This window comes from Coregonus lavaretus, assembly GCF_964263955.1.
Source record: "Coregonus lavaretus genome assembly, chromosome: 29".
NCBI lineage: Eukaryota > Metazoa > Chordata > Actinopteri > Salmoniformes > Salmonidae > Coregonus > Coregonus lavaretus.
The window spans coordinates 20970938-20989291 of NC_140016.1; the positions used below are offsets into that span (position 1 = coordinate 20970938).

General features: G+C 45.2%; 1 protein-coding gene across 1 annotated transcript in view; it reads left to right on the plus strand.

Annotated features, from left to right (window-relative positions):
• The window catches only part of LOC311104607 (dystrophin-related protein 2-like), a gene marked incomplete at both ends in the record, with an annotated part of 79062 nt that extends 66607 nt beyond the window's left edge, over positions 1–12455 (plus strand). The window contains 6 exons of the mRNA XM_084146475.1: positions 1–38; positions 2023–2172; positions 10496–10745; positions 11690–11807; positions 12105–12194; positions 12436–12455. The exon at positions 1–38 is cut by the window's left edge and continues 28 nt beyond it. Of these exons, the coding sequence (XP_084002601.1) occupies positions 1–38; positions 2023–2172; positions 10496–10745; positions 11690–11807; positions 12105–12194; positions 12436–12455 (666 nt within the window). The remainder of the gene's footprint in view (positions 39–2022; positions 2173–10495; positions 10746–11689; positions 11808–12104; positions 12195–12435) is intronic.
• Positions 12456–18354: the final 5899 nt, after the last annotated feature.

The window sequence follows — 18354 nt, forward strand, 5'->3', positions numbered from 1 at the left end:
TCCTTCTTCACGGATAGCCTGTCGCCTGATGAGAGTCTGTGAGTACACTATCACCTCCCCCACACACTGAACCCTTTCATTACAGCCAAGTGTGTGTGTTTATATGTCTGAGGGAGGGTGTTGGAATGTGTATGCCTGTGTGTATACCACGAGTGTGCACACACACATTCAGGAAAGGCTGGTCAATCACATCAAATAATCACCAAGTTAATGAAAATGACCCATGGCCATAGCAGTGCACACACTCCCCCTTCATCATATAACAGTCTTTGTGATTTTGACTAAATACAAAGGGCTGCTGCACGGGAGGGAGGGAGGGAGGGAGGGAGGGAGGGAGGGAGGGAGGGAGGGAGGGAGGGAGGCCCATTGAAATACCACAGAACATGATGTTAAGAGCCAGAGGCTGGCTGAGTGAAAAGGAGGGGGGTAGCTTTGACGTGAATGGTGGAGTCAATAAGGTGAGCCCCTCACTAAGGAATTATATAAACCGACTTAATTTATGAAAGGGCCTGGGCACTGAGGTGTTGGCCCTGATCAAAGGCTTTGGCTGAGACAGAGAGTGTTTTGGGGGTGAGGCGTGTGTGTGTGTGTGTGTGAGTGTGTGCGTTTTCATTATGAGCACTCACTGCTATAACAAAATGAATTTTACCACTGAAGTGTAGTGGCCTCCATCAAAGGGTTCACTGTGTGTGTTTTTCATGTCGAGAGAAAGAGAGCTAGGGAGTGTTTGTGCTTGTGTTTACGTGTGTTTGTGTGGGTGTATGTCCACATCAGTGTGTGTGTGTATTCATTCCTGTGTATACAGTATGTGTGGGTGCATTCATGTCTGTGTGTGTGTGTCAGTGTGTGCGTTCATGTCTGTGTATGTGTGTGTGTGTATGTGCACGTGTGTATTTGAGAGATGGGGAGGGCAATGGCATGGTGTGTGAAGCTGCCTATTTGATGTGTCAACATGGCTGTTGGTATAGTTGTTCAGTGTGCTGTTGTCTGCAAGCTATTTGCTCTGAGTGTCTGGTTTATCTCTGTGCCACTGTGGCTATGTGTGTTCCAAGTGTTTCTGTACTTTGTTCTTGTCAGTAGGGCTACTGCTCTGTCTCTGTCTCTGTCTCTCTGTCTCTTGTCTCTTGTCTCTTGTCTCTCTCTGTCTCTCTGTCTCTCTCTCCTGTCTCATGTCTTTGTCTCTGTCTCTCTGTCTCTCTCTCCTGTCCCTGTCTCTCTCTCTCTGTCTCTGTCTTTCTCTTTCTGTCTCTGTCTCTCTGTCTCTGTCTGTCTCTGTCTCTCTGTGTCTCTGTCGCTGTCTCTCTCTGTCTCTCTCTCTGTCTCTTTCTCTCTGTCTCTCTGTCTTTGTCTCTGTCTCTCTGTCTCTCTCTCCTGTCTTTGTCTCCTGTCTCTGTCTCTGTCTCTCTCTCTCTGTCTATGTCTCTCTGTCTCTCTCTCTGTCTCTGTCTCTTTGTCACTCTCTCTCTCTGTCTCTCTGTCTCCTTCTCTGTCTCTCTGTCTCTGTCTCTGTCTCTGTCTCTCTCTCTGTCTCTCTCCTGTCTCGCTGTATGTCTCTGTCTCCTGTCTCTACTGCTGCTCTTTGTGTGTGCTGAGTCTCCTCGTTCTTATGTCACTCTGTTAGCTTGCTACCCAGTGCTGCAGTATGTCTGGCTGTGCCCTTTATTGCTGCATGTCTGTCTATACTTGAATACAGAATTTAAGACTGTATGTGTTTGAGCTGATGTGCGTCTATCCTGCCTGTGCTGCTGTTGCTGTCTGTGTGTCTGTTGCTGTCTGTGTGCCTGTGCCGTTCTGTGTCAGTACTGCTCCACCATAACAATGTGTCTGTTGCACTTTGCATTTGCTGTGCTGTCTGTGCTGCTGTGCTGTCTGTGCTGCTCTGTCCTGTCCTGTGCTGTCTTGTTTGTGGCTGTACACTGTCCTGTGCTGTGCTGTGGCTGTTTGCTGTGCTGTGCTGCTGGTGGCAGTGTTGTGGCTCAGTGTGCTGAGTGTCTCCTGTGCTGTGTTATGTGGGGGACTCAGGGATGAAGATCAGTACCTCCTGCGTCACTCCAGCCTCGGCGCCCTGGAGCAGGACTCCCCTAGCGGACAGCAGATGCTGCTGGCCCACCTGGACTGTCAGGACAAGGACGAACTGCAGAGAACGCTGGCCCGCCTGGAGAACGAGAACCGGTGAGAGAATAGAGCCCTTTTGGTCTTAGAAACCGTTTGTCTTAGAACCTTTAGGACTTAGAACCTTTTGGTCTTAGAACCTTTAAGGTGTATAATCTTTTGGTCTTAGAACTTTTAGAACATAGAACATGTTGGCATTAGAACCTTCAAGGTGTAGAACCTTTTTGTCTTAGAACCTGTAGGACTTAGAACTTTTTGGCCTTAGAACATTTAGGGCTTAGAACCTTTAGGTCTTAGAACCTTTTGGTCATAGAACCTGTAGGACTTAGAAGATTTAGGTCTTACAACCTTACAGGGTCACTACCATGGCCATCCTAATCAATCATCCTATGCTTCTGGCACCCAATGTGAGAACTACACATTGGTAGTGGATTAGGTGAGTTCCACCAGGAAATGTAAAGTGCTTTGAGACCACTATGTGAATGTAAACCATTATTATTATTATTATTATTATTATTATTATTATTATTATTATTATTATTATTATTATTATTATTATTATTATTATTATCATAATGCAGACTACATCGTGCACCTGTTAAAGAAGCAGCAGATCCAATCAAATAATCAATCAAAGAATTCAGATTAAAACAAGATCCAATTCTTCGTTGAAAATTAATTTAGCATGTCTAGGATCCAAAATCTAAAACAGTTGGCACATTCCCTAGATATCCTTATCTATGGACCACCATTGTTAGGGTGATTGTATAGTGAATATATTATACTACTGTATGATGCATGAGTGTAATGGGAGAAAAAGGGCTTTGGAACACATCAAATTGGATTCTCGTGCCCAGATAGGATTTTGTGTTACTTAAGTACCCTTAAGACCTTGAAGTAAAAGTTGAAATGAGAGAGAATAATGCTTTTCCCATCCACTTAATTTGATACCAGAGGCAACATTAAAAGGTATGATTCATCTGATTTATTCTAGTTTGTCTTTTCTACGTGCCCCTGACCTTTGGGCCAACACACACGCACAGCCACGCGCACACACACAAGCACACACACAAGCACACACACACATTTGTTTGCTCTCTGTTTGTCATTTATGAATAATAGGTTAACAAAGCTAGATTAATAACATGTATACAGACAGCCCTTGGGTGTCTGAAACCTTAACCCAGTTATAGTATTCCCCTTATTATGATGAAGACCATCCTGTGTGCTCCTCATTTAGCACTAACTGAATAGCAGTTGTCCTACTTTATTGTAATTGGCCTATAGGACCCCAAGTTATATGTCGGAATCTGGGCCTGTCGACCAAAATCAGACTCATTTTGAAAGTCATGAGTGTGTATCTTATGAATATGTGGTAGAATTAATATCATTACATTTTAGTAATTTAGCAGATGCTCATATCCAGAGCGACTTACAGTTAGTAAGTGCATACATTATTATTTTATTTTTCATACTGGCCCCCCGTGGGAATCGAACCCACAACCCTGGCGTTGCAAACACCATGCTCTACCAACTGAGCTACATCCCTGCCGGCCATTCCCTCCCCTACCCTGGACGACGCTGGGCCAATTGTGCGCCGCCCCATGGGTCTCCCGGTCGCGGCCGGCTACAACAGAGCCTGGATTCGAACCAGGATCTCTAGTGGCACAGCTAGCACTTTGATGCAGTGCCTTAGACCACTGCGCCACTCGGGAAGTATCATCATCCCAGGCCTCAACTTTCTTTGCACTGTGAAAATTGTCAAGGACGTGAGAATAAAAATATTCCCGCACACAATTCTGCTGCTCAGAAAAGTGATCTTTATTGTCTGTGTGAAATTTTATAGAGACAGGCATTCTGTTTCCATACAGAGAGAAATTAACTATGAGCTGTAGTAAGCAATGCATGCACAGGATTCGTCTTTATGTTCACTAACTGTAAGTCGCTCTGGATAAGAGCGTCTGCTAAATGACTAAAATGTAAAATGTAAATGTTAAATACGAGTTAATCCTGACCAACAGTTCAACTCGATTACATTTCTGTTTTCATACAGTGTATATTATGTTTAGAGCAATAGGAGTTTTTCCTGACTATGTCACTAGTCAGTTCGCATGATCAGCACACAGACAGTGAACATTAGACACAACCCACTTCGCTAAACACCTAGGTGTGATTTTAGACACTGACCTACATTTTGAGGCCCACCTCCGAAATGTGACCAAATCAGCTTTTATCAAAACTGTGTATGCGACCAATAAACGTTGATTTTATCATATACCTAATATTGCCAAAGTGCGTCAGTTTCTCTGCCAGGCCAACACTGAGAGACTAATGCATGTTTTTATTACTACCAGGCTTGATTACTGCGATGGTCTCCTGTCTGATCTTCCCAAGAAAAATATTGGCCAACTCCCAATTAATTGAGAATGCAGCAGCACGTGTGCTAAGACTGCACACATCTATTTTAAAGTCCCTGCATTGGTTGCCTGATAGTTTTAAAGTTGATTTTAAAATGTCTTTATTAATTTTTTAAGCACTACGTGGTCTTGCACCTGAATACATGTCTCATATGCTTTTAGGTAATGTGCCCGGTCAGTCCCTTAAATCCTCTGGAACTGGTGTTTTAGTTGTTCCAAAACATTTGTTGATGATGCCTTTAGTCAGCCCTAAGCAATATTTGGTTGGTGGGCCCCCACACCTACATTTCACATTTTAGCAGACGCTGACATACAGGAGCAATTAGGGTTAAGTGCCTTGCTCAAGATTATTCACTTAGTGGGTTCAGGGATTCAAACCAGCAACCTTTTGGTTACTGGCCCAACCCTCTTAACCGCTCGGCTACCTGCCACACGTAGTGCTCTGGACAACAGTAGTGCACTTAATAGTTTGCCACCTTGCTGCAAAACATTTTAGTAGCCTCTTGACAGTGGAGAGAAATAGTTTTGTTTCAAAGTTAATTTCCTGCAATTCTACCCATTTTGCCATGGGGTGGAGATACATTTTTGCAATTGTAAAGCTAATTTCCTGCAATTCGACATATTTTGTAATGACTTATGCCATGTTATGCCAATACCTACATGATTCAAGCAGACCATCATAGTCCCTGTGCCCAAGAAAGCGGAGGTAACATGCCTAAATGACTACCGCCCCGTAGCACTCACGTTGGAAGCCATGAAGTGCTTTGAAAGGCTGGTCATAACTCACAGCAACACCATCATCCCAAAAGCCCTAGACCCACTCCAATTCGCATACCGGCCCAACAGATCCACAGATGACGCAATCTCAATCGCACTCCACACTGCCCTTTCCCAACTGGACAAAAGGAACACCTACAGTGAATTCAGAAAGTATTCAGACCCCTTGACTTTTTCCACATTTTGTTAGGTTACAGCCTTATTCTAAAATTAATTACATTGTTTTTTTCCCTCATCAATCTACACACAATACCCCATAATGACGAAGCAAAAACCGTTTTTTAGAAATTGTTGTTAATTTATCAAAAAATAAATAACTGAAATACCACATTTACATAAGTATTCAGACCCTTTACTCAGTACTTTGTTGAAGCACCTTTGGCAGAGATTACAGCCTTGAATCTTCTTTGGTATGACGCTACAAGCTTGGCACACCTGTATTTGGGGACTTTCTCCCATTCTTCTCTGCAGATCCTCTCAAGCTCTGTCAGCTTGGATGGGGAGCGTCGCTGCACAGCTATTTTCAGGTCTCTCCAGAGATGTTTGATCGGGTTCAAGTCCGGATTCTGGCTCATCCACTCAAGGACATTCAGAGACTTGTCCCGAAGGTACTCCTGTGTTGTCTTGGCTGTGTGCTTAAGGTAATTGTCTTGTTGGAAGGTGAACCTTCTCCCCAGTCTGAGGTCCTGAGCTCTGTACTTTACTCCGTTAATCTTTGCCTCGATTCTGACTAGTCTCCTAGACCCTGCCACTGAAAAACATCCCCACCGCATGATGCTGCCACTACTATGCTTCACCGTAGGGATGGTGCCAGGTTTCCTCCAGACGTAACGCTTGGCATTCAGGCCAAAGAGTTCAATTGTGGTTTCATCAGACCAGAGAATCTTGTTTCTCATGGTCTGAGAGTCCTTTAGGTGCCTTTTGGCAAATTCCAAGCGGGCAGTCATGTGCCTTTTACTGAGGACTGGCTTCCGTCTGGCCACTCTACCATAAAGGCCTGATTGGTGGAGTGCTGCAGAGATGGTTGTCCTTCTGGAAGGTTTTCCCATCTCCACAGAGGTACTCTAGAGCTCTGTCAGAGTGACCATCGAGTTCTTGGTCACCTCCCTGACCAAGGCCCTTCTCCCCCGATTGCTCAGTTTGGCCGGGCGGCCAGCCCTAGGAAGAGTCTTGGTGATTCCAAACTTCTTCCATTTAAGAATGATGGAGGCCACTGTGTTCTTGGGGACCTTCAATGCTGCAGAAATGTTTTGGTACCCTTCCCCAGATCTGTGCCCCAGACACAATCCTGTCTCGGAGCGCTACAGACAATTCCTTTGACCTCATGGCTTGGTTTTTCTTCTGACATGCACTGTCAACTGTGGGACCTTATATAGACAAGTGTGTGCCTTTCCAAATCATGTCCAATCAATTGAATTTACCACAGGTGGACTCCAATCAAGTTGTACAAACATCTCAAGACTGATCAATGGAAACAGGATGCACCTGTGCTCAATTACATGTCTCATAGCAAAGGGTCTGAATACTTATGCAAATAAGGTATTTCTGTTTTTTATTTGTAATACACTTGCAAACATTTCTAAAAACCTGTTTTCGCTTTGTCATTATGGGGTATTGTGTGTAGATTGCTGAGGAAAATGTTTTATGTAATCAATTTTAGTATAAGGCTGTAACGTAACAAAATGTGGAAAAAGTCAAGGGGTCTGAATACTTTCCGAAGGCACTGTATGTGAGAATGCTGTTCATTGACTACAGCTCAGCGTTCAACACCATAGTGCCCACAAAGCTCCCAGGTGGTAAGGGTAGGTAACAACACATCTGCCACGCTGATCCTCAACTCTTGGGCCCCTCAGGGGTGCATGCTTAGTCCCCTCCTGTACTCCCTGTTCACCTACGACTGCGTGACCAAGCACGACTCCATCACCATCATTAAGTTTGCTGACGACACAACAGTGGTAAGCCTGATCACAGACAACGATGAGACAGCCTATAGGGAGGAGGTCAGAGACAACAACCACTCCCTTAGTGTGAGCAAGACAAAGGAGCTGATCGTGGACTAGAGGAAAAGGAGGGCCGAACAGGCCCCCATTAACCTCGACGGGGCTGTAGTGGAGCGTGTCGAGAGTTTCAAGTTCCTTGGTGTCCACATCACCAACAAACTACCATGGTCCAAACACACCAAGAAAGTCGTAAAGAGGACACAACAACGCCTTTTCCCCCTCAGGAGACTGAAAAGATTTGGCATGGGTCCCCAGATCCTCAAAAAGTTATACAGCTGCACCATCGAGAGCATCCTGACCGGTTGCATCACCGCCTGGTATGGCAACTGTTCGACATCCGACCGTAAGGCGCTACAGAGGGTAGTGCGTACGGCCCAGTACATCACTGGGGCCAAGCTTCCTGCCATCCAGGACTTATATACTAGGCGGTGTCAGAGGAAGGCCCTAAAAATTGTCAAAGACTCCAGTCACCCAAGTCATAGACTGTTCTCTCTGTTACCGCAAGGCAAGCGATACCGGAGCGCCAAGTCTAGGTCCAAAAGGCTCCTTAACAGCTTCTACCCCCAAGCCTTAAGACTGCTGAACAATTAATAAAATGGCCACCCGGACTATATCGTTATTGTTATTTTATTGTGTTACTTTTTATTGTCTTTTTTTCTTTAGTTTATTTAGTAAATATTTTCTTAACTGCATTGTTGGTTAAGGGCTTTTAAGTAAGCATTTGACGGTAAGGTCTACACCTGTTGTATTCGGTGCATGTGACAAATACATTTTGATTTGATTTTAATATAATTTTAGTGAGAATGACTAACAAAATCAATGGGGGCCCCCTGGAGGTCAGGGCCCCTGGGCATGTGCCCTACATACACAGTCGGTATTCGGTCATGATTACTAGAAGTTTAGATAGCTGGCTAGACTAAGTACCAATCTAACAATTGTAGCTGACATGGCTAGTTGAGTAACTGTCAGTGGCAGACATGACAAGAGAACAACAAATGATGAACAACCACATTTTGGTGCACCTGGTGTATTCTACTATTCTTACTCTCAATAGTAAGTTGAGATCCCGACTGGGTTCCTAAAAATTGTTAATGCTTTGGGTCGGGGGCCCTAAGCGACCGCTTATGTCGCTTATGCCTGGAACCGGCCCTGCCTTTAGTCCCTATGATGCTGGCCTTTGGAACAGCCTGCCAGAGGATCTGAGGGCCTCAGAAACTGTAGACCTTTTTAAGAAAAAGCTTAAAACATTCCTTTTTAGGTGCACTTTTACCCATGGTGCTTTTAGTTGTCTCAGCCATAGTACCTTCTATATTTATGTATCCCTTTATTGCTGTATTTTCATGTCCACTGTTATTTTACTAATGTTTTACTTTTTGAATTTGTCTCTTAAAATTTATTCTTGTCTATCTTAAATGTATATTTATTTCGAAAATATTTTGTGTTATCTTTATTTCCTTAAATTATTTTATTTGTAAAGCACATTGAAATTAATTATCTGTTAGAAATGTACAGTAGAATTTAAAGTTTGACTGAATTATATGCACTACGGCGCTTAGAGACAGCTCACACCATTTACTATCATAGCCTATTGTGGACCAATCAAATCAAATTGTATTTGTCACATGCGCCGAATACAACAGGTGTAGACCTTACCGTGAAATGCTTACTTACAGCCCTTAACCAACAATGCAGTTCAAGAAATAGAGTTAAGAAAATATTTACTAAATAAACTAAAGTAAAAAATATAAAGTAACACAATAAAAATACATAACAATTACGAGGCTATTTACATGGGGTTCCGGTACTGAGTCAATGTGCGGGGGTAGAGGTTAGTCGAAGTAGTTTGTACATGTATGTTGGGGTAAAGTGACTATGCATAGATAATAAACAGCGAGTAACTGCAGTGTAAAAACAAAGGGGGGGGGGTGTCTATGTAAATAGTCAGGGTGGCCATTTGATTAATTGTTCAGCGGTCGTATAGCTTGGGTGTAGAAGCTGTTGTTGCCTTTTGGACCTAGACTTGGAACTCTGGTACCGCTTGCCATGCAGTAGCAGAGAGAACAGTCTATGACTTGGGTGACTGGAGTCTTTGACAATTTTTTGGGCCTTCCTCTGACACCGCCTAGTATATGGGTCCTGGATGGCAGGAAACTGACCAGGTCTCTGACCTCCTTCATATAGGCTGTCTCATCGTTGTCTGTGATCAGGCCTACCACTGTTATGTCGTCAGCAAACTTAATGATGGTGTTGGAGTTATGCTTGGCCACACAGTCGTGGGTGAACAGGGAGTACAGGGAGGGGACCTGGCAGTGGGTGAACAGGGAGGGGACTAAGCCTGCACCCCTGAGGGGATCAGAGTGGCAGATGTGTTGTTAACTACCCTTACCACCTGGGGGCGGCCTGTCAGGAAGTCCAGGATCCAGTTGCAGAGGGAGGTGTTTAGTCCTAGGGTCCTTAGCTTAGTGATGAGCTTTGTGGGCACTATGGTGTTGAACGCTGAGCTGTCGTCAATTAACAGCATTCTCACATAGGTGTTCCTTTTGTCCAGGTGGGAAAGGGCAGTGTGGCGTGTGGATGAGATTGCGTCATCTGTGGATCTGTTGGGGCAGTATGCGAATTGGAGTGGGTCTAGGGTTTCCGGAATGATGGTGTTGATGTGAGCAATAACCAGCCTTTTAAAGCACTTCATGGCTACCGACGTGAGTGCTACGGGGCGGTAGTCATTTAGGCAGGTTACCTTCGCATTCTTGGGCACAGGGACTATGGTGGTCTGCTTGAAACATGTGGGTATTACAGATTCGGTCAGGGGCGGTTGAAGAGGTTGAAAATGTCAGTGAAGACACTTGCCAGTTGGTCCGCAAATGCTCTGAGTACACGCCCTGGTAATCCGTCTGGCCCTGCGGCCTTGTGAATGTTGACCTGTTTAAAGGTCTTGCTCTCGTCGGCTACGGAGAGCGTGATCACACAGTCGTCTGGAACAGCTGCTGCTCTCATGCATGCTTCAGTGTTGCTTGCCTCGAGGCGAGCATAAAAGGTGTTTAGCTCATCTGGTAGGCTCGCATTTCCCTTTGTAGTCCGTAATAGTTTGCAAGCCCTGCCACATCCGACGACAGTGTGTGTGTCAATGAAAACTCCCAGCTCTTTAAAATGCTGTCTGCTGATGTCTCTGTCCTCTCTCCTGTTCTCCAGGGTGCTGCAGGGGGAGTGGCGGCGGCTGAAGTGGAGGCATGAGGAGGCGGCGGCGGCACCCCAGCTGACGGAGGGAGGCGAGGGGGGTCCGGGATCGCCCGCGGAGGGCCAGCAGGACGAGGAGCTCCTGGCCGAGGCGAGGGTCCTCCGGCAGCACAAGACTCGCCTGGAGACACGCATGCAGATCCTGGAGGATCACAACAAACAGCTGGAGTCCCAGCTGCACAGACTCCGAGAGTTACTGCTGCAGGTAGGAAGGGAGAAAGGGGAAAGGAAAGTGGAAAGAAAGAGGAGGGAAAGAAAGAAAAAAGATGGCTTGGAAAAGAGGAGAGGGAGGGATGGGGTAGAGAACAACTATTAAATACAAAGAAACTATGAGGGCTTAAAACTGCAGGTACAGAGACAGGAAGGGAGGGGGATACCTACGGTAAGGAGAGAAAGAAAGGGTGGGATTGACTCAAGAGGGATTAAGATGCAGAATGATAAAAGGAAGCCAGAAAGGGGAACAAAGAGAATGGATGGACTGAGAGAAAATATCACACTGCTGTAGGAGAATATGGGGAATAGAGAGAGGTAGAGAAAGGAATAAAAGCTAATTTGTACTGCTGCAGTAGAGGGAGAAAGAGAAAGAGAGAGTGACAGAAAGGCATTTCCTCAGGTGAAAAGACTTTGAAATTGGGAATATAGAGAGGAGATTGTAAAAGAGACTAGAGAGATGGTTCATTTAGTGGAAAGAGGGGAATGGGATTGGGAAAAGAGGGACTGAATACCAAACATTCTAAAGTTGTAGATTTGAACTTTCTCTCCACTTCTATTAACCTCCCAACCATATAATGCCAGTCTGTCAATCTCTTCTTAAGAAATATTCATGCACGTAAATGTTTTATTTCAGTCAGTCTATTGTTCCAATATGAAGTGGTGGAGCGGGAGTGGGTAGTCAACTGTCAGTGTCAACCGCTCTGTTTTCATCTCTGTAGAAAGTAGGTCTTCCTTTTTTCATCGTAGAGCTAGGTCTGAATCCCCAGCCAACGCAGCCTTCAGTTTCACTGGAACACTTTGACTTATTTAGTGCGTCTACATGTTTACTGTATCCTTCAACCCCACCCAACACATTCCAATAACGTTTGTGGTTTTCTGAAGTAGCTGTCGATGGGAATTTTGTTGGGATTGATGACACTATTTACTTTCCACCAGCCCAAAGATGATTCGGAGGCCAACGGGTCGGAACCTTCATCCCTATCGTCTCCGGTGTCAGGGGGAGGCCATCAGGGGGACGGACCCAGTAGAGAGACTACAGACACAGAGGCAGCAGGTGAGCTACTAAGTCAAATGTTCCCAAATATCAGGTCCGGTCTAGTCTGGGTACCAGTCTTTTTAGCTAACATTCCACTCCTTGCCATGGAGTGGAATGCAAAAGCTGAACAGAGAAGGCAACCAGGCTAGGTCAGGTCCCACTGGTAGGTTGCAAGTTCCAAGTGATTCCTACTGGATTATTGACTGAATAACATTGTTTCGTTCATTTAGTGGGCCATAACAACATTGGTTCAGACAGAATGAGATGATCAAGTGTTATTTTGTCGCTCTCTCCATGTGATGCTGTATGTGACAGGAGATGGAGATGAGGATCATGAACAGGACACAGTGCAGCAGCTGCAGGAGGTCATAGAGCAGCTGAGAAACGTCTTCCCTTCAGAACCTGGTGAGTCTCTCTCTGACCCTACAGACCTGAGACAGACACGCCACAAACACAACCATTTACTTGTGCACATCAAGGTAGTGTGTCTACTTCCAGCAGATAGAAGCAGGGTATGTACAATTTACTAGCCTGATCAAGGCCCATTAGCCTGGTGAAGACCCACATTGAGTATTGGCCATTCAGCATGTTCAAAAAATTAATTTTGACCCTTATTTGCCACTTTTCCCCCTCTCTCCTCTTCCAGGAACCACATCACTCATCTAACCCAGGGCGGGGCTTGGAGTGCAGAGTGAATCCTGATGGGATGCCTGATGGCCCGTGCCCCATATAGCTGCCATCAGAGGGACAGAGAGTGCACCAGGTCCTTGACCCATACAGCAGCTAACCCAGAGCTGACCCCTCCCTCCCCCTGGACCTCTGTGCACTAACCACCCATGTGGGAACCAAAGGCTAACGGCTAATGCTAACGTCCAGGCCGGGCCACACACTATGCTAACAAGCTATGGCTAATGCCTAATGTTAGCGGTGCAGCCAGACACTGTGTTAACCAGCTAAGGAGGCTAAGGAAGCTAACGGCTAACGTTAGCAGCCCAGCCATGCAGAAACCGTTTTATCTAGCTAATCCGCTACTGGCTAATGCTAGCATCCCAGCCAAGACACTGTGCTATCCAGCGTCTGCGTAGTCGTCCGAAGGTGTGACGCTTTATATCCATACAGCACAAGGACCTTCCACAAAAAGGACTGAGGATTTCCATCATGTTTGTTCTGTCCAGTAACTGGGTGCGTTTGTGTTTTTCCTGTTTTCTAATGCGTTTCAAGCTTCCTTTTTTTTACGGGGCGATCATGCGCACCAGCATTGACTTGATTTGGGCCAGGCTGGCTGCGTTTCATGCGGCTGTGCTCAGGCGGCTGGGGCAGGCGTACCCAGAGCAAAGCAGAGCAGATTGCCGGGGAGCCAGCGGGACCCACAACAAGCTTATTGACTCTGTGGGACTGACACATCATCAGTAAAACCCTATGATTTATTTAAGACAGCCAAAGTGCCCGCCAGCGCAGGCAGCGCTGCTTCTGTGCACACAGTTCCTCTAATCTTCCCAAACTGAGATGCCTGTCGTCTCTCTCGCGTGGCTCCCATCTCTCTGTCACAGTGAGTGCACATATCACACGCACGCAGACACACGTTGTTTCAGATGAGCTCTCATGCTGTACTAACACACATACTCATACTCACTCAGATTCATATCGACATTCATATCACATAGGAATACACAACTATAAACACCTACAAACGCACATACGCTTACACTCACATCCACAAACTTTTGCGAAAAGAAATCAGTGAAGATGGGCTGTGATTTTGCGTCTCTCTGTTCAGGAGAAGAGTCTCGAGACAACGCCAATTTGTACCGTGGCTCAGTGTGTTTAGCTGAGAAAGCGTCTAGTGTTAAACGCCAGGCCCTCGACTATGGGCTCTAGCTTCCGCTGCGTCCAGAGCTGCTAGGCTCCCCCCCTCCTCTAAGGACACTAAGGGGGCTAGGGAGGGGCACCACCTCCTCCACACTGCGGCCCAATTTCAAATCAACCCCTAGCCCCTTACACATGGCACTTCATCTGAAATGATCAGATAAGCAATATGCTAATAACTTCACTTTTCCCTCTGCTGGGTGGAATGTTCACCATATTGCTTAAACCTTTCAGGGGTACACACATGCCTAGGATAGTAGGAGCTCGAGGCTGGGCTACCATCACACCAGGATCACATGACACTCCAGACAGAGCACAGTCTATTTGCCTTAAACCCAGACAGAGCCCAACACGCACCAATACGTGTGTTTCACGTTGCTGCCTCAAACATTATTAAATGGAGTTGGCCCTGGCGCTCTCTCTCTCTCTCTTCTCTCTCTCCTCCCTCTTTCTCCCTCTTTCCCTCTCTTCTTTTCTCTTTTCATGCTTGTGTCCATTTGTGTATCAGATGTTAAAGTACTGGCTCACAAAAGGCCTTTTTTATTCTCTCAGTGTTTTCACAATCAGAGGAGGAAATTGCATCAGTGGGGTGTTGTGGGTGGATGTGGATGTCATTCAACGTCAGATGCTAGCTCTGTTTAGGGGTCTGGGTTCTGTGGCATTTTGCATTGGAGGCATCAGAGAGCCTTTATGAGTAAGGACAGGGAAGACAGTGGGAATTGACAGCGCTAGAGCGGCCTAGCACCTGAGAGACTAAATAAAAAGGCTGGGGTCAAATAGGGCTTTGGCGGGGTGGAGGGAGGATGGTGAGAATGTGAAAGAGAAGTGGAAGGGAGGTTCTGAGGAGGGGAGATCTGAGAGGAAAATAGTCTGTTTAGCGCTCCTGGGCTGAGTGGAGAGGAGCGATCCACTTTGATGTGCTTGCCACAGCAAATCTCCAGAAAGAGGCGGACACAGACAGGAGGCGAGCGGTTTGCTAGAAGAAAAGAGGACAGATGCTCTGTTTTTTATGAGGTACCACTTCCCTAAAGTTATTACACCCACAGTCGCAGGGAGCCATGATGTGAATAGTTTATATTCATTGGGAGAACATTCTGACCTTATTGCCAAGAACAGATTTCAGTTTGAATCCTATCCCGGTATTCGTTAGACTTTATCCCCTCCAGGCGCCAGCGTTCACATTTGACATCATCGAGTTCGGCCGCGGCTGTCTGTTTGTTTTGCTGCCGTTGCTAGGGAACTGTACACTATACAGGTTGCGAGTCGGCAAGGTGGGGCGCCATTCATAATGGAAATGATAATAACCATATGGGGAAGTGAGGGCGCCTCGTTTCCATACCTCAGCCCCCTTATCCCCCGATCCCTCCTTAACCACCCCTGCTGAACAATGCCTGCCAGTGTTTAGTGTTTAACTGGCATAGATAGTTTTTATCATTGACATCTGTTCTACCTTTGCCAAGGGCTGACGTGCACCGGCATTCCTTCTTAACAGGATCCAGGAACAAAGAAGTGCTCGAATGAAAAAAACACGCAACTCAAATAATGTTTACTTTTTGGAAACTTCTTTCATGTTTTTAAAATGTAAACACACATCTCATTACACATTGATGAGCCCCCTGAACACAGTTGTGGCTCTGAATATATTCAGCTGTGAATGCATCACAACGCTCTCTCTCTGTGAAATAATGAACTACAGCGATTAGGCCTGGAAACCATATGTCATGTAGACCTACAGTATGTGCCTTCAGAGAGTATTCACCCTTGCCTTTTTCCACATTGTGTTGTGTTACAGCCTTCATTTAAAATAGATTGAGATTTTGTGTCACTGGCCTACACACAATACCCCATAATGTCAAAGTGGAATTATTTTTTATTTAGAAATGTTTACAAATTAATTAAAAATGAAAAGCGTAAATGTCTTGAGTCAATAAGTATTCAACCCCTTTGTTATGGCAAGCCTAAATAAGTTCAGGAGTAAAAATGTGCTTAACAAGTCACATAATAAGTTGCATGGACTCACTCCATGTGCAATAGTAGTGTTTAACCAGAATTTGGAATGACTACCTCATCTCTGTACCCCAAACAAAAAATTATCTGTAAGGTCCCACAGTCGAGCAGTGAATTTCAAACACAGATTCAACCACAAAGACCAGGGAGGTTTTCCAATGCCTCGCAAAGAAGGGCACCTAATGGTAGATGGGTAAACATTTTAAAAAGTAGGCAATGAATATTCTTTTGAGCATGGTGAAGTTATTAATTACACTTTGGATGGTGTATCAATACACCCAGTCACTACAAAGATACAGGCGTCCTTCCTAACTCAATTGCCGGAGAGGAAGGAAACCGCTCAGGGATTTCACCATTAGGCCAATGGTGACTTTAAAACAGTTACAGAGTTTATTGTCTGTGATAGGTGAAAACTGAGGATGGCTCAATAACATTGTAGTTACTCCACAATACTAACCTAAATGACAGAGTGAAAAGAAGGAAGCCTGTACAGAATAAAAATATTCCAAAACATGCAACCTGTTTGCAATAAGGCACTAAAGTAAAACTGCAAAAAATGTATGTCCTGAATACGAAGCGTTGTGTTTGGGGCAAATCCAACACAACACATCACTGAGCCCCACTTCATACTTTCAAGCTTGGTTGTGGCTGGATCATGTTATGGGTATAGTCTTAGAGACTTACCCAGAAAGACTCAAAGCTGTAATCACTGCCAAAGGTGATTCTAACATGTATTGACTCAGCGGTGTGAATATTTATGTAAATAAGATATTTCTGTATTTCATTTTCAATACATTTGCTAACATTTCTAAAAACATGTTTTCACTTTGTCATTATGGGGTATTGTGAGTAGATGGGTCAGAAAAAATATATATAATGTAATCCTTTTTTAATTCAGGCTGTAACACAACAAAATGTGGAATAAGTCAAGGGGTATGAATACTTTCTGAAGGCACTGTAAATGGGTTGTGTGTTTTGGACAAAAGTGGTGGTAGGAGAGAGTAGGTGGAATGAATGATTACACCACTGTAGCAGGTAGTTTGGCAGACTGACATAACTATATGTATTCTTCTGGTAGAAGTGCAGCAGAACTGTAGCTCTTCACTGTACCCCTCTTACTCTAACTCCCAGAAGTCCATACTGTCTTTGTAATGAGACTTGGTTGTAGCCCATCAAAGTGAAGCCTCTGTAAGAACACTATGTTATACTGCCCACGTCACGTCTCTCTGTAGTCATGTGATTATCCATCTGAGGCGTCTAATGTTCTAGATAGAACCACTGTGGAGCTCTACAAGTGGTGTCCCGGGCTCCCCGTAGCGCGACCTCATGCTGGAAACCAGTCCGACCATCTTCGGCGTGATTGAGTAGAAGTGCTAGTCGCCGGAGACAGATCGAGACAGACACAGTTTAGAGGACATGGCCAACGGGTATGGCTGTGCCCCTGCTATATATAGTGGGTCAACCCGTTATTGAGCACTCTCATTATTCCTAATGGCGAGACCTTCTGTGCACCCTGAGGTCTGTGCATTTGGCATCGTTACGAGACACAGCGAGGGTTGTTGGTGTTCTCTAACACGGCAGGGCCATTAATCACTTAACCTCAGGGTTAATCAGAGCTATGACAACATACACTAGCCTATCCTACCAAACAGACAGACGCCCCACCACCGCAAAACACAGACTCGTCATTTCTATTTTACTGCCGATCCGAGGTCTGTCTTTTTTAATCAACGTTACTACGCCTCATTACTTGTCGATTTGTTTATGACTAATGTGTCTGTCATTTATTTATTTAATTGTGTACTGTACTGACATTCCTCCCTATTGCTGTCCTCCCCGTTGGTTTTTAATCTGTATAAAACGTTTGAGAAAGAAAGGCTTTTTAATAACGAGTGGGTTACTGGCTGCTTTCTACTCTTTGTGTACAAATAATAAATAAAATTTGTATTTGTTGGACACAATGTCTGCTTGTCTTGTGTGTATACCACCAATTATGACGCTGAATTGAATTATGAGAATCACCACATGATATGTCATGATCATATCAATGCCTGTGTATGTTTCACTTATTTTTCTTGTGTTTACGCTTGGACTTGGCGGAGGGATCGATATTTCCAGTCGAGACCCCAGGCTTGGTATTGCTCACCCCCCTCTGATGGACACAGCTGTACATCAGAACTCTTTCCCTCTGTTTTTCTCCCTTTATCCATTTTGCTTTCCTCTGCCTCTCCTTTGTTAGGTCTGACCATCTGTGTGTCTAACCTGACTCTCTCCTCAGCTACCTCTGAAAGTACCTCTGTGGCCTGCCGGTTAGGGAGGTCAGAGGTGGTTAATGGACTCCTATTGGTCGATTCTGATTGAATTGTACTGCTTCTTGTCTCATTGGTGCCTTTGTTCCCTGTGCTTCCCTTGGTTACTTCATGGGCGGCAGTTGATTGACATTTGGCCTTTATCACAGCCTTCCCTGACCTCTCTGTAGCTACATTATCTCTGCATCAAAGCTGTCTCTTGCTCTGTTATCTACCCCCGCCTGTCCATCTCTACCTCTACACTCTCTTCTCTTCCCACTAGCCTTCTCCTTTTTCACTCCCCCACTACCTCCCTCTTTCTCAGCAGTGGCTGCTGTCTTCACACTCCCCTCCTCTCCTTTTCCCTCTTGCTTCTTCTCCTCTCTCACTCCATCACTACCTCC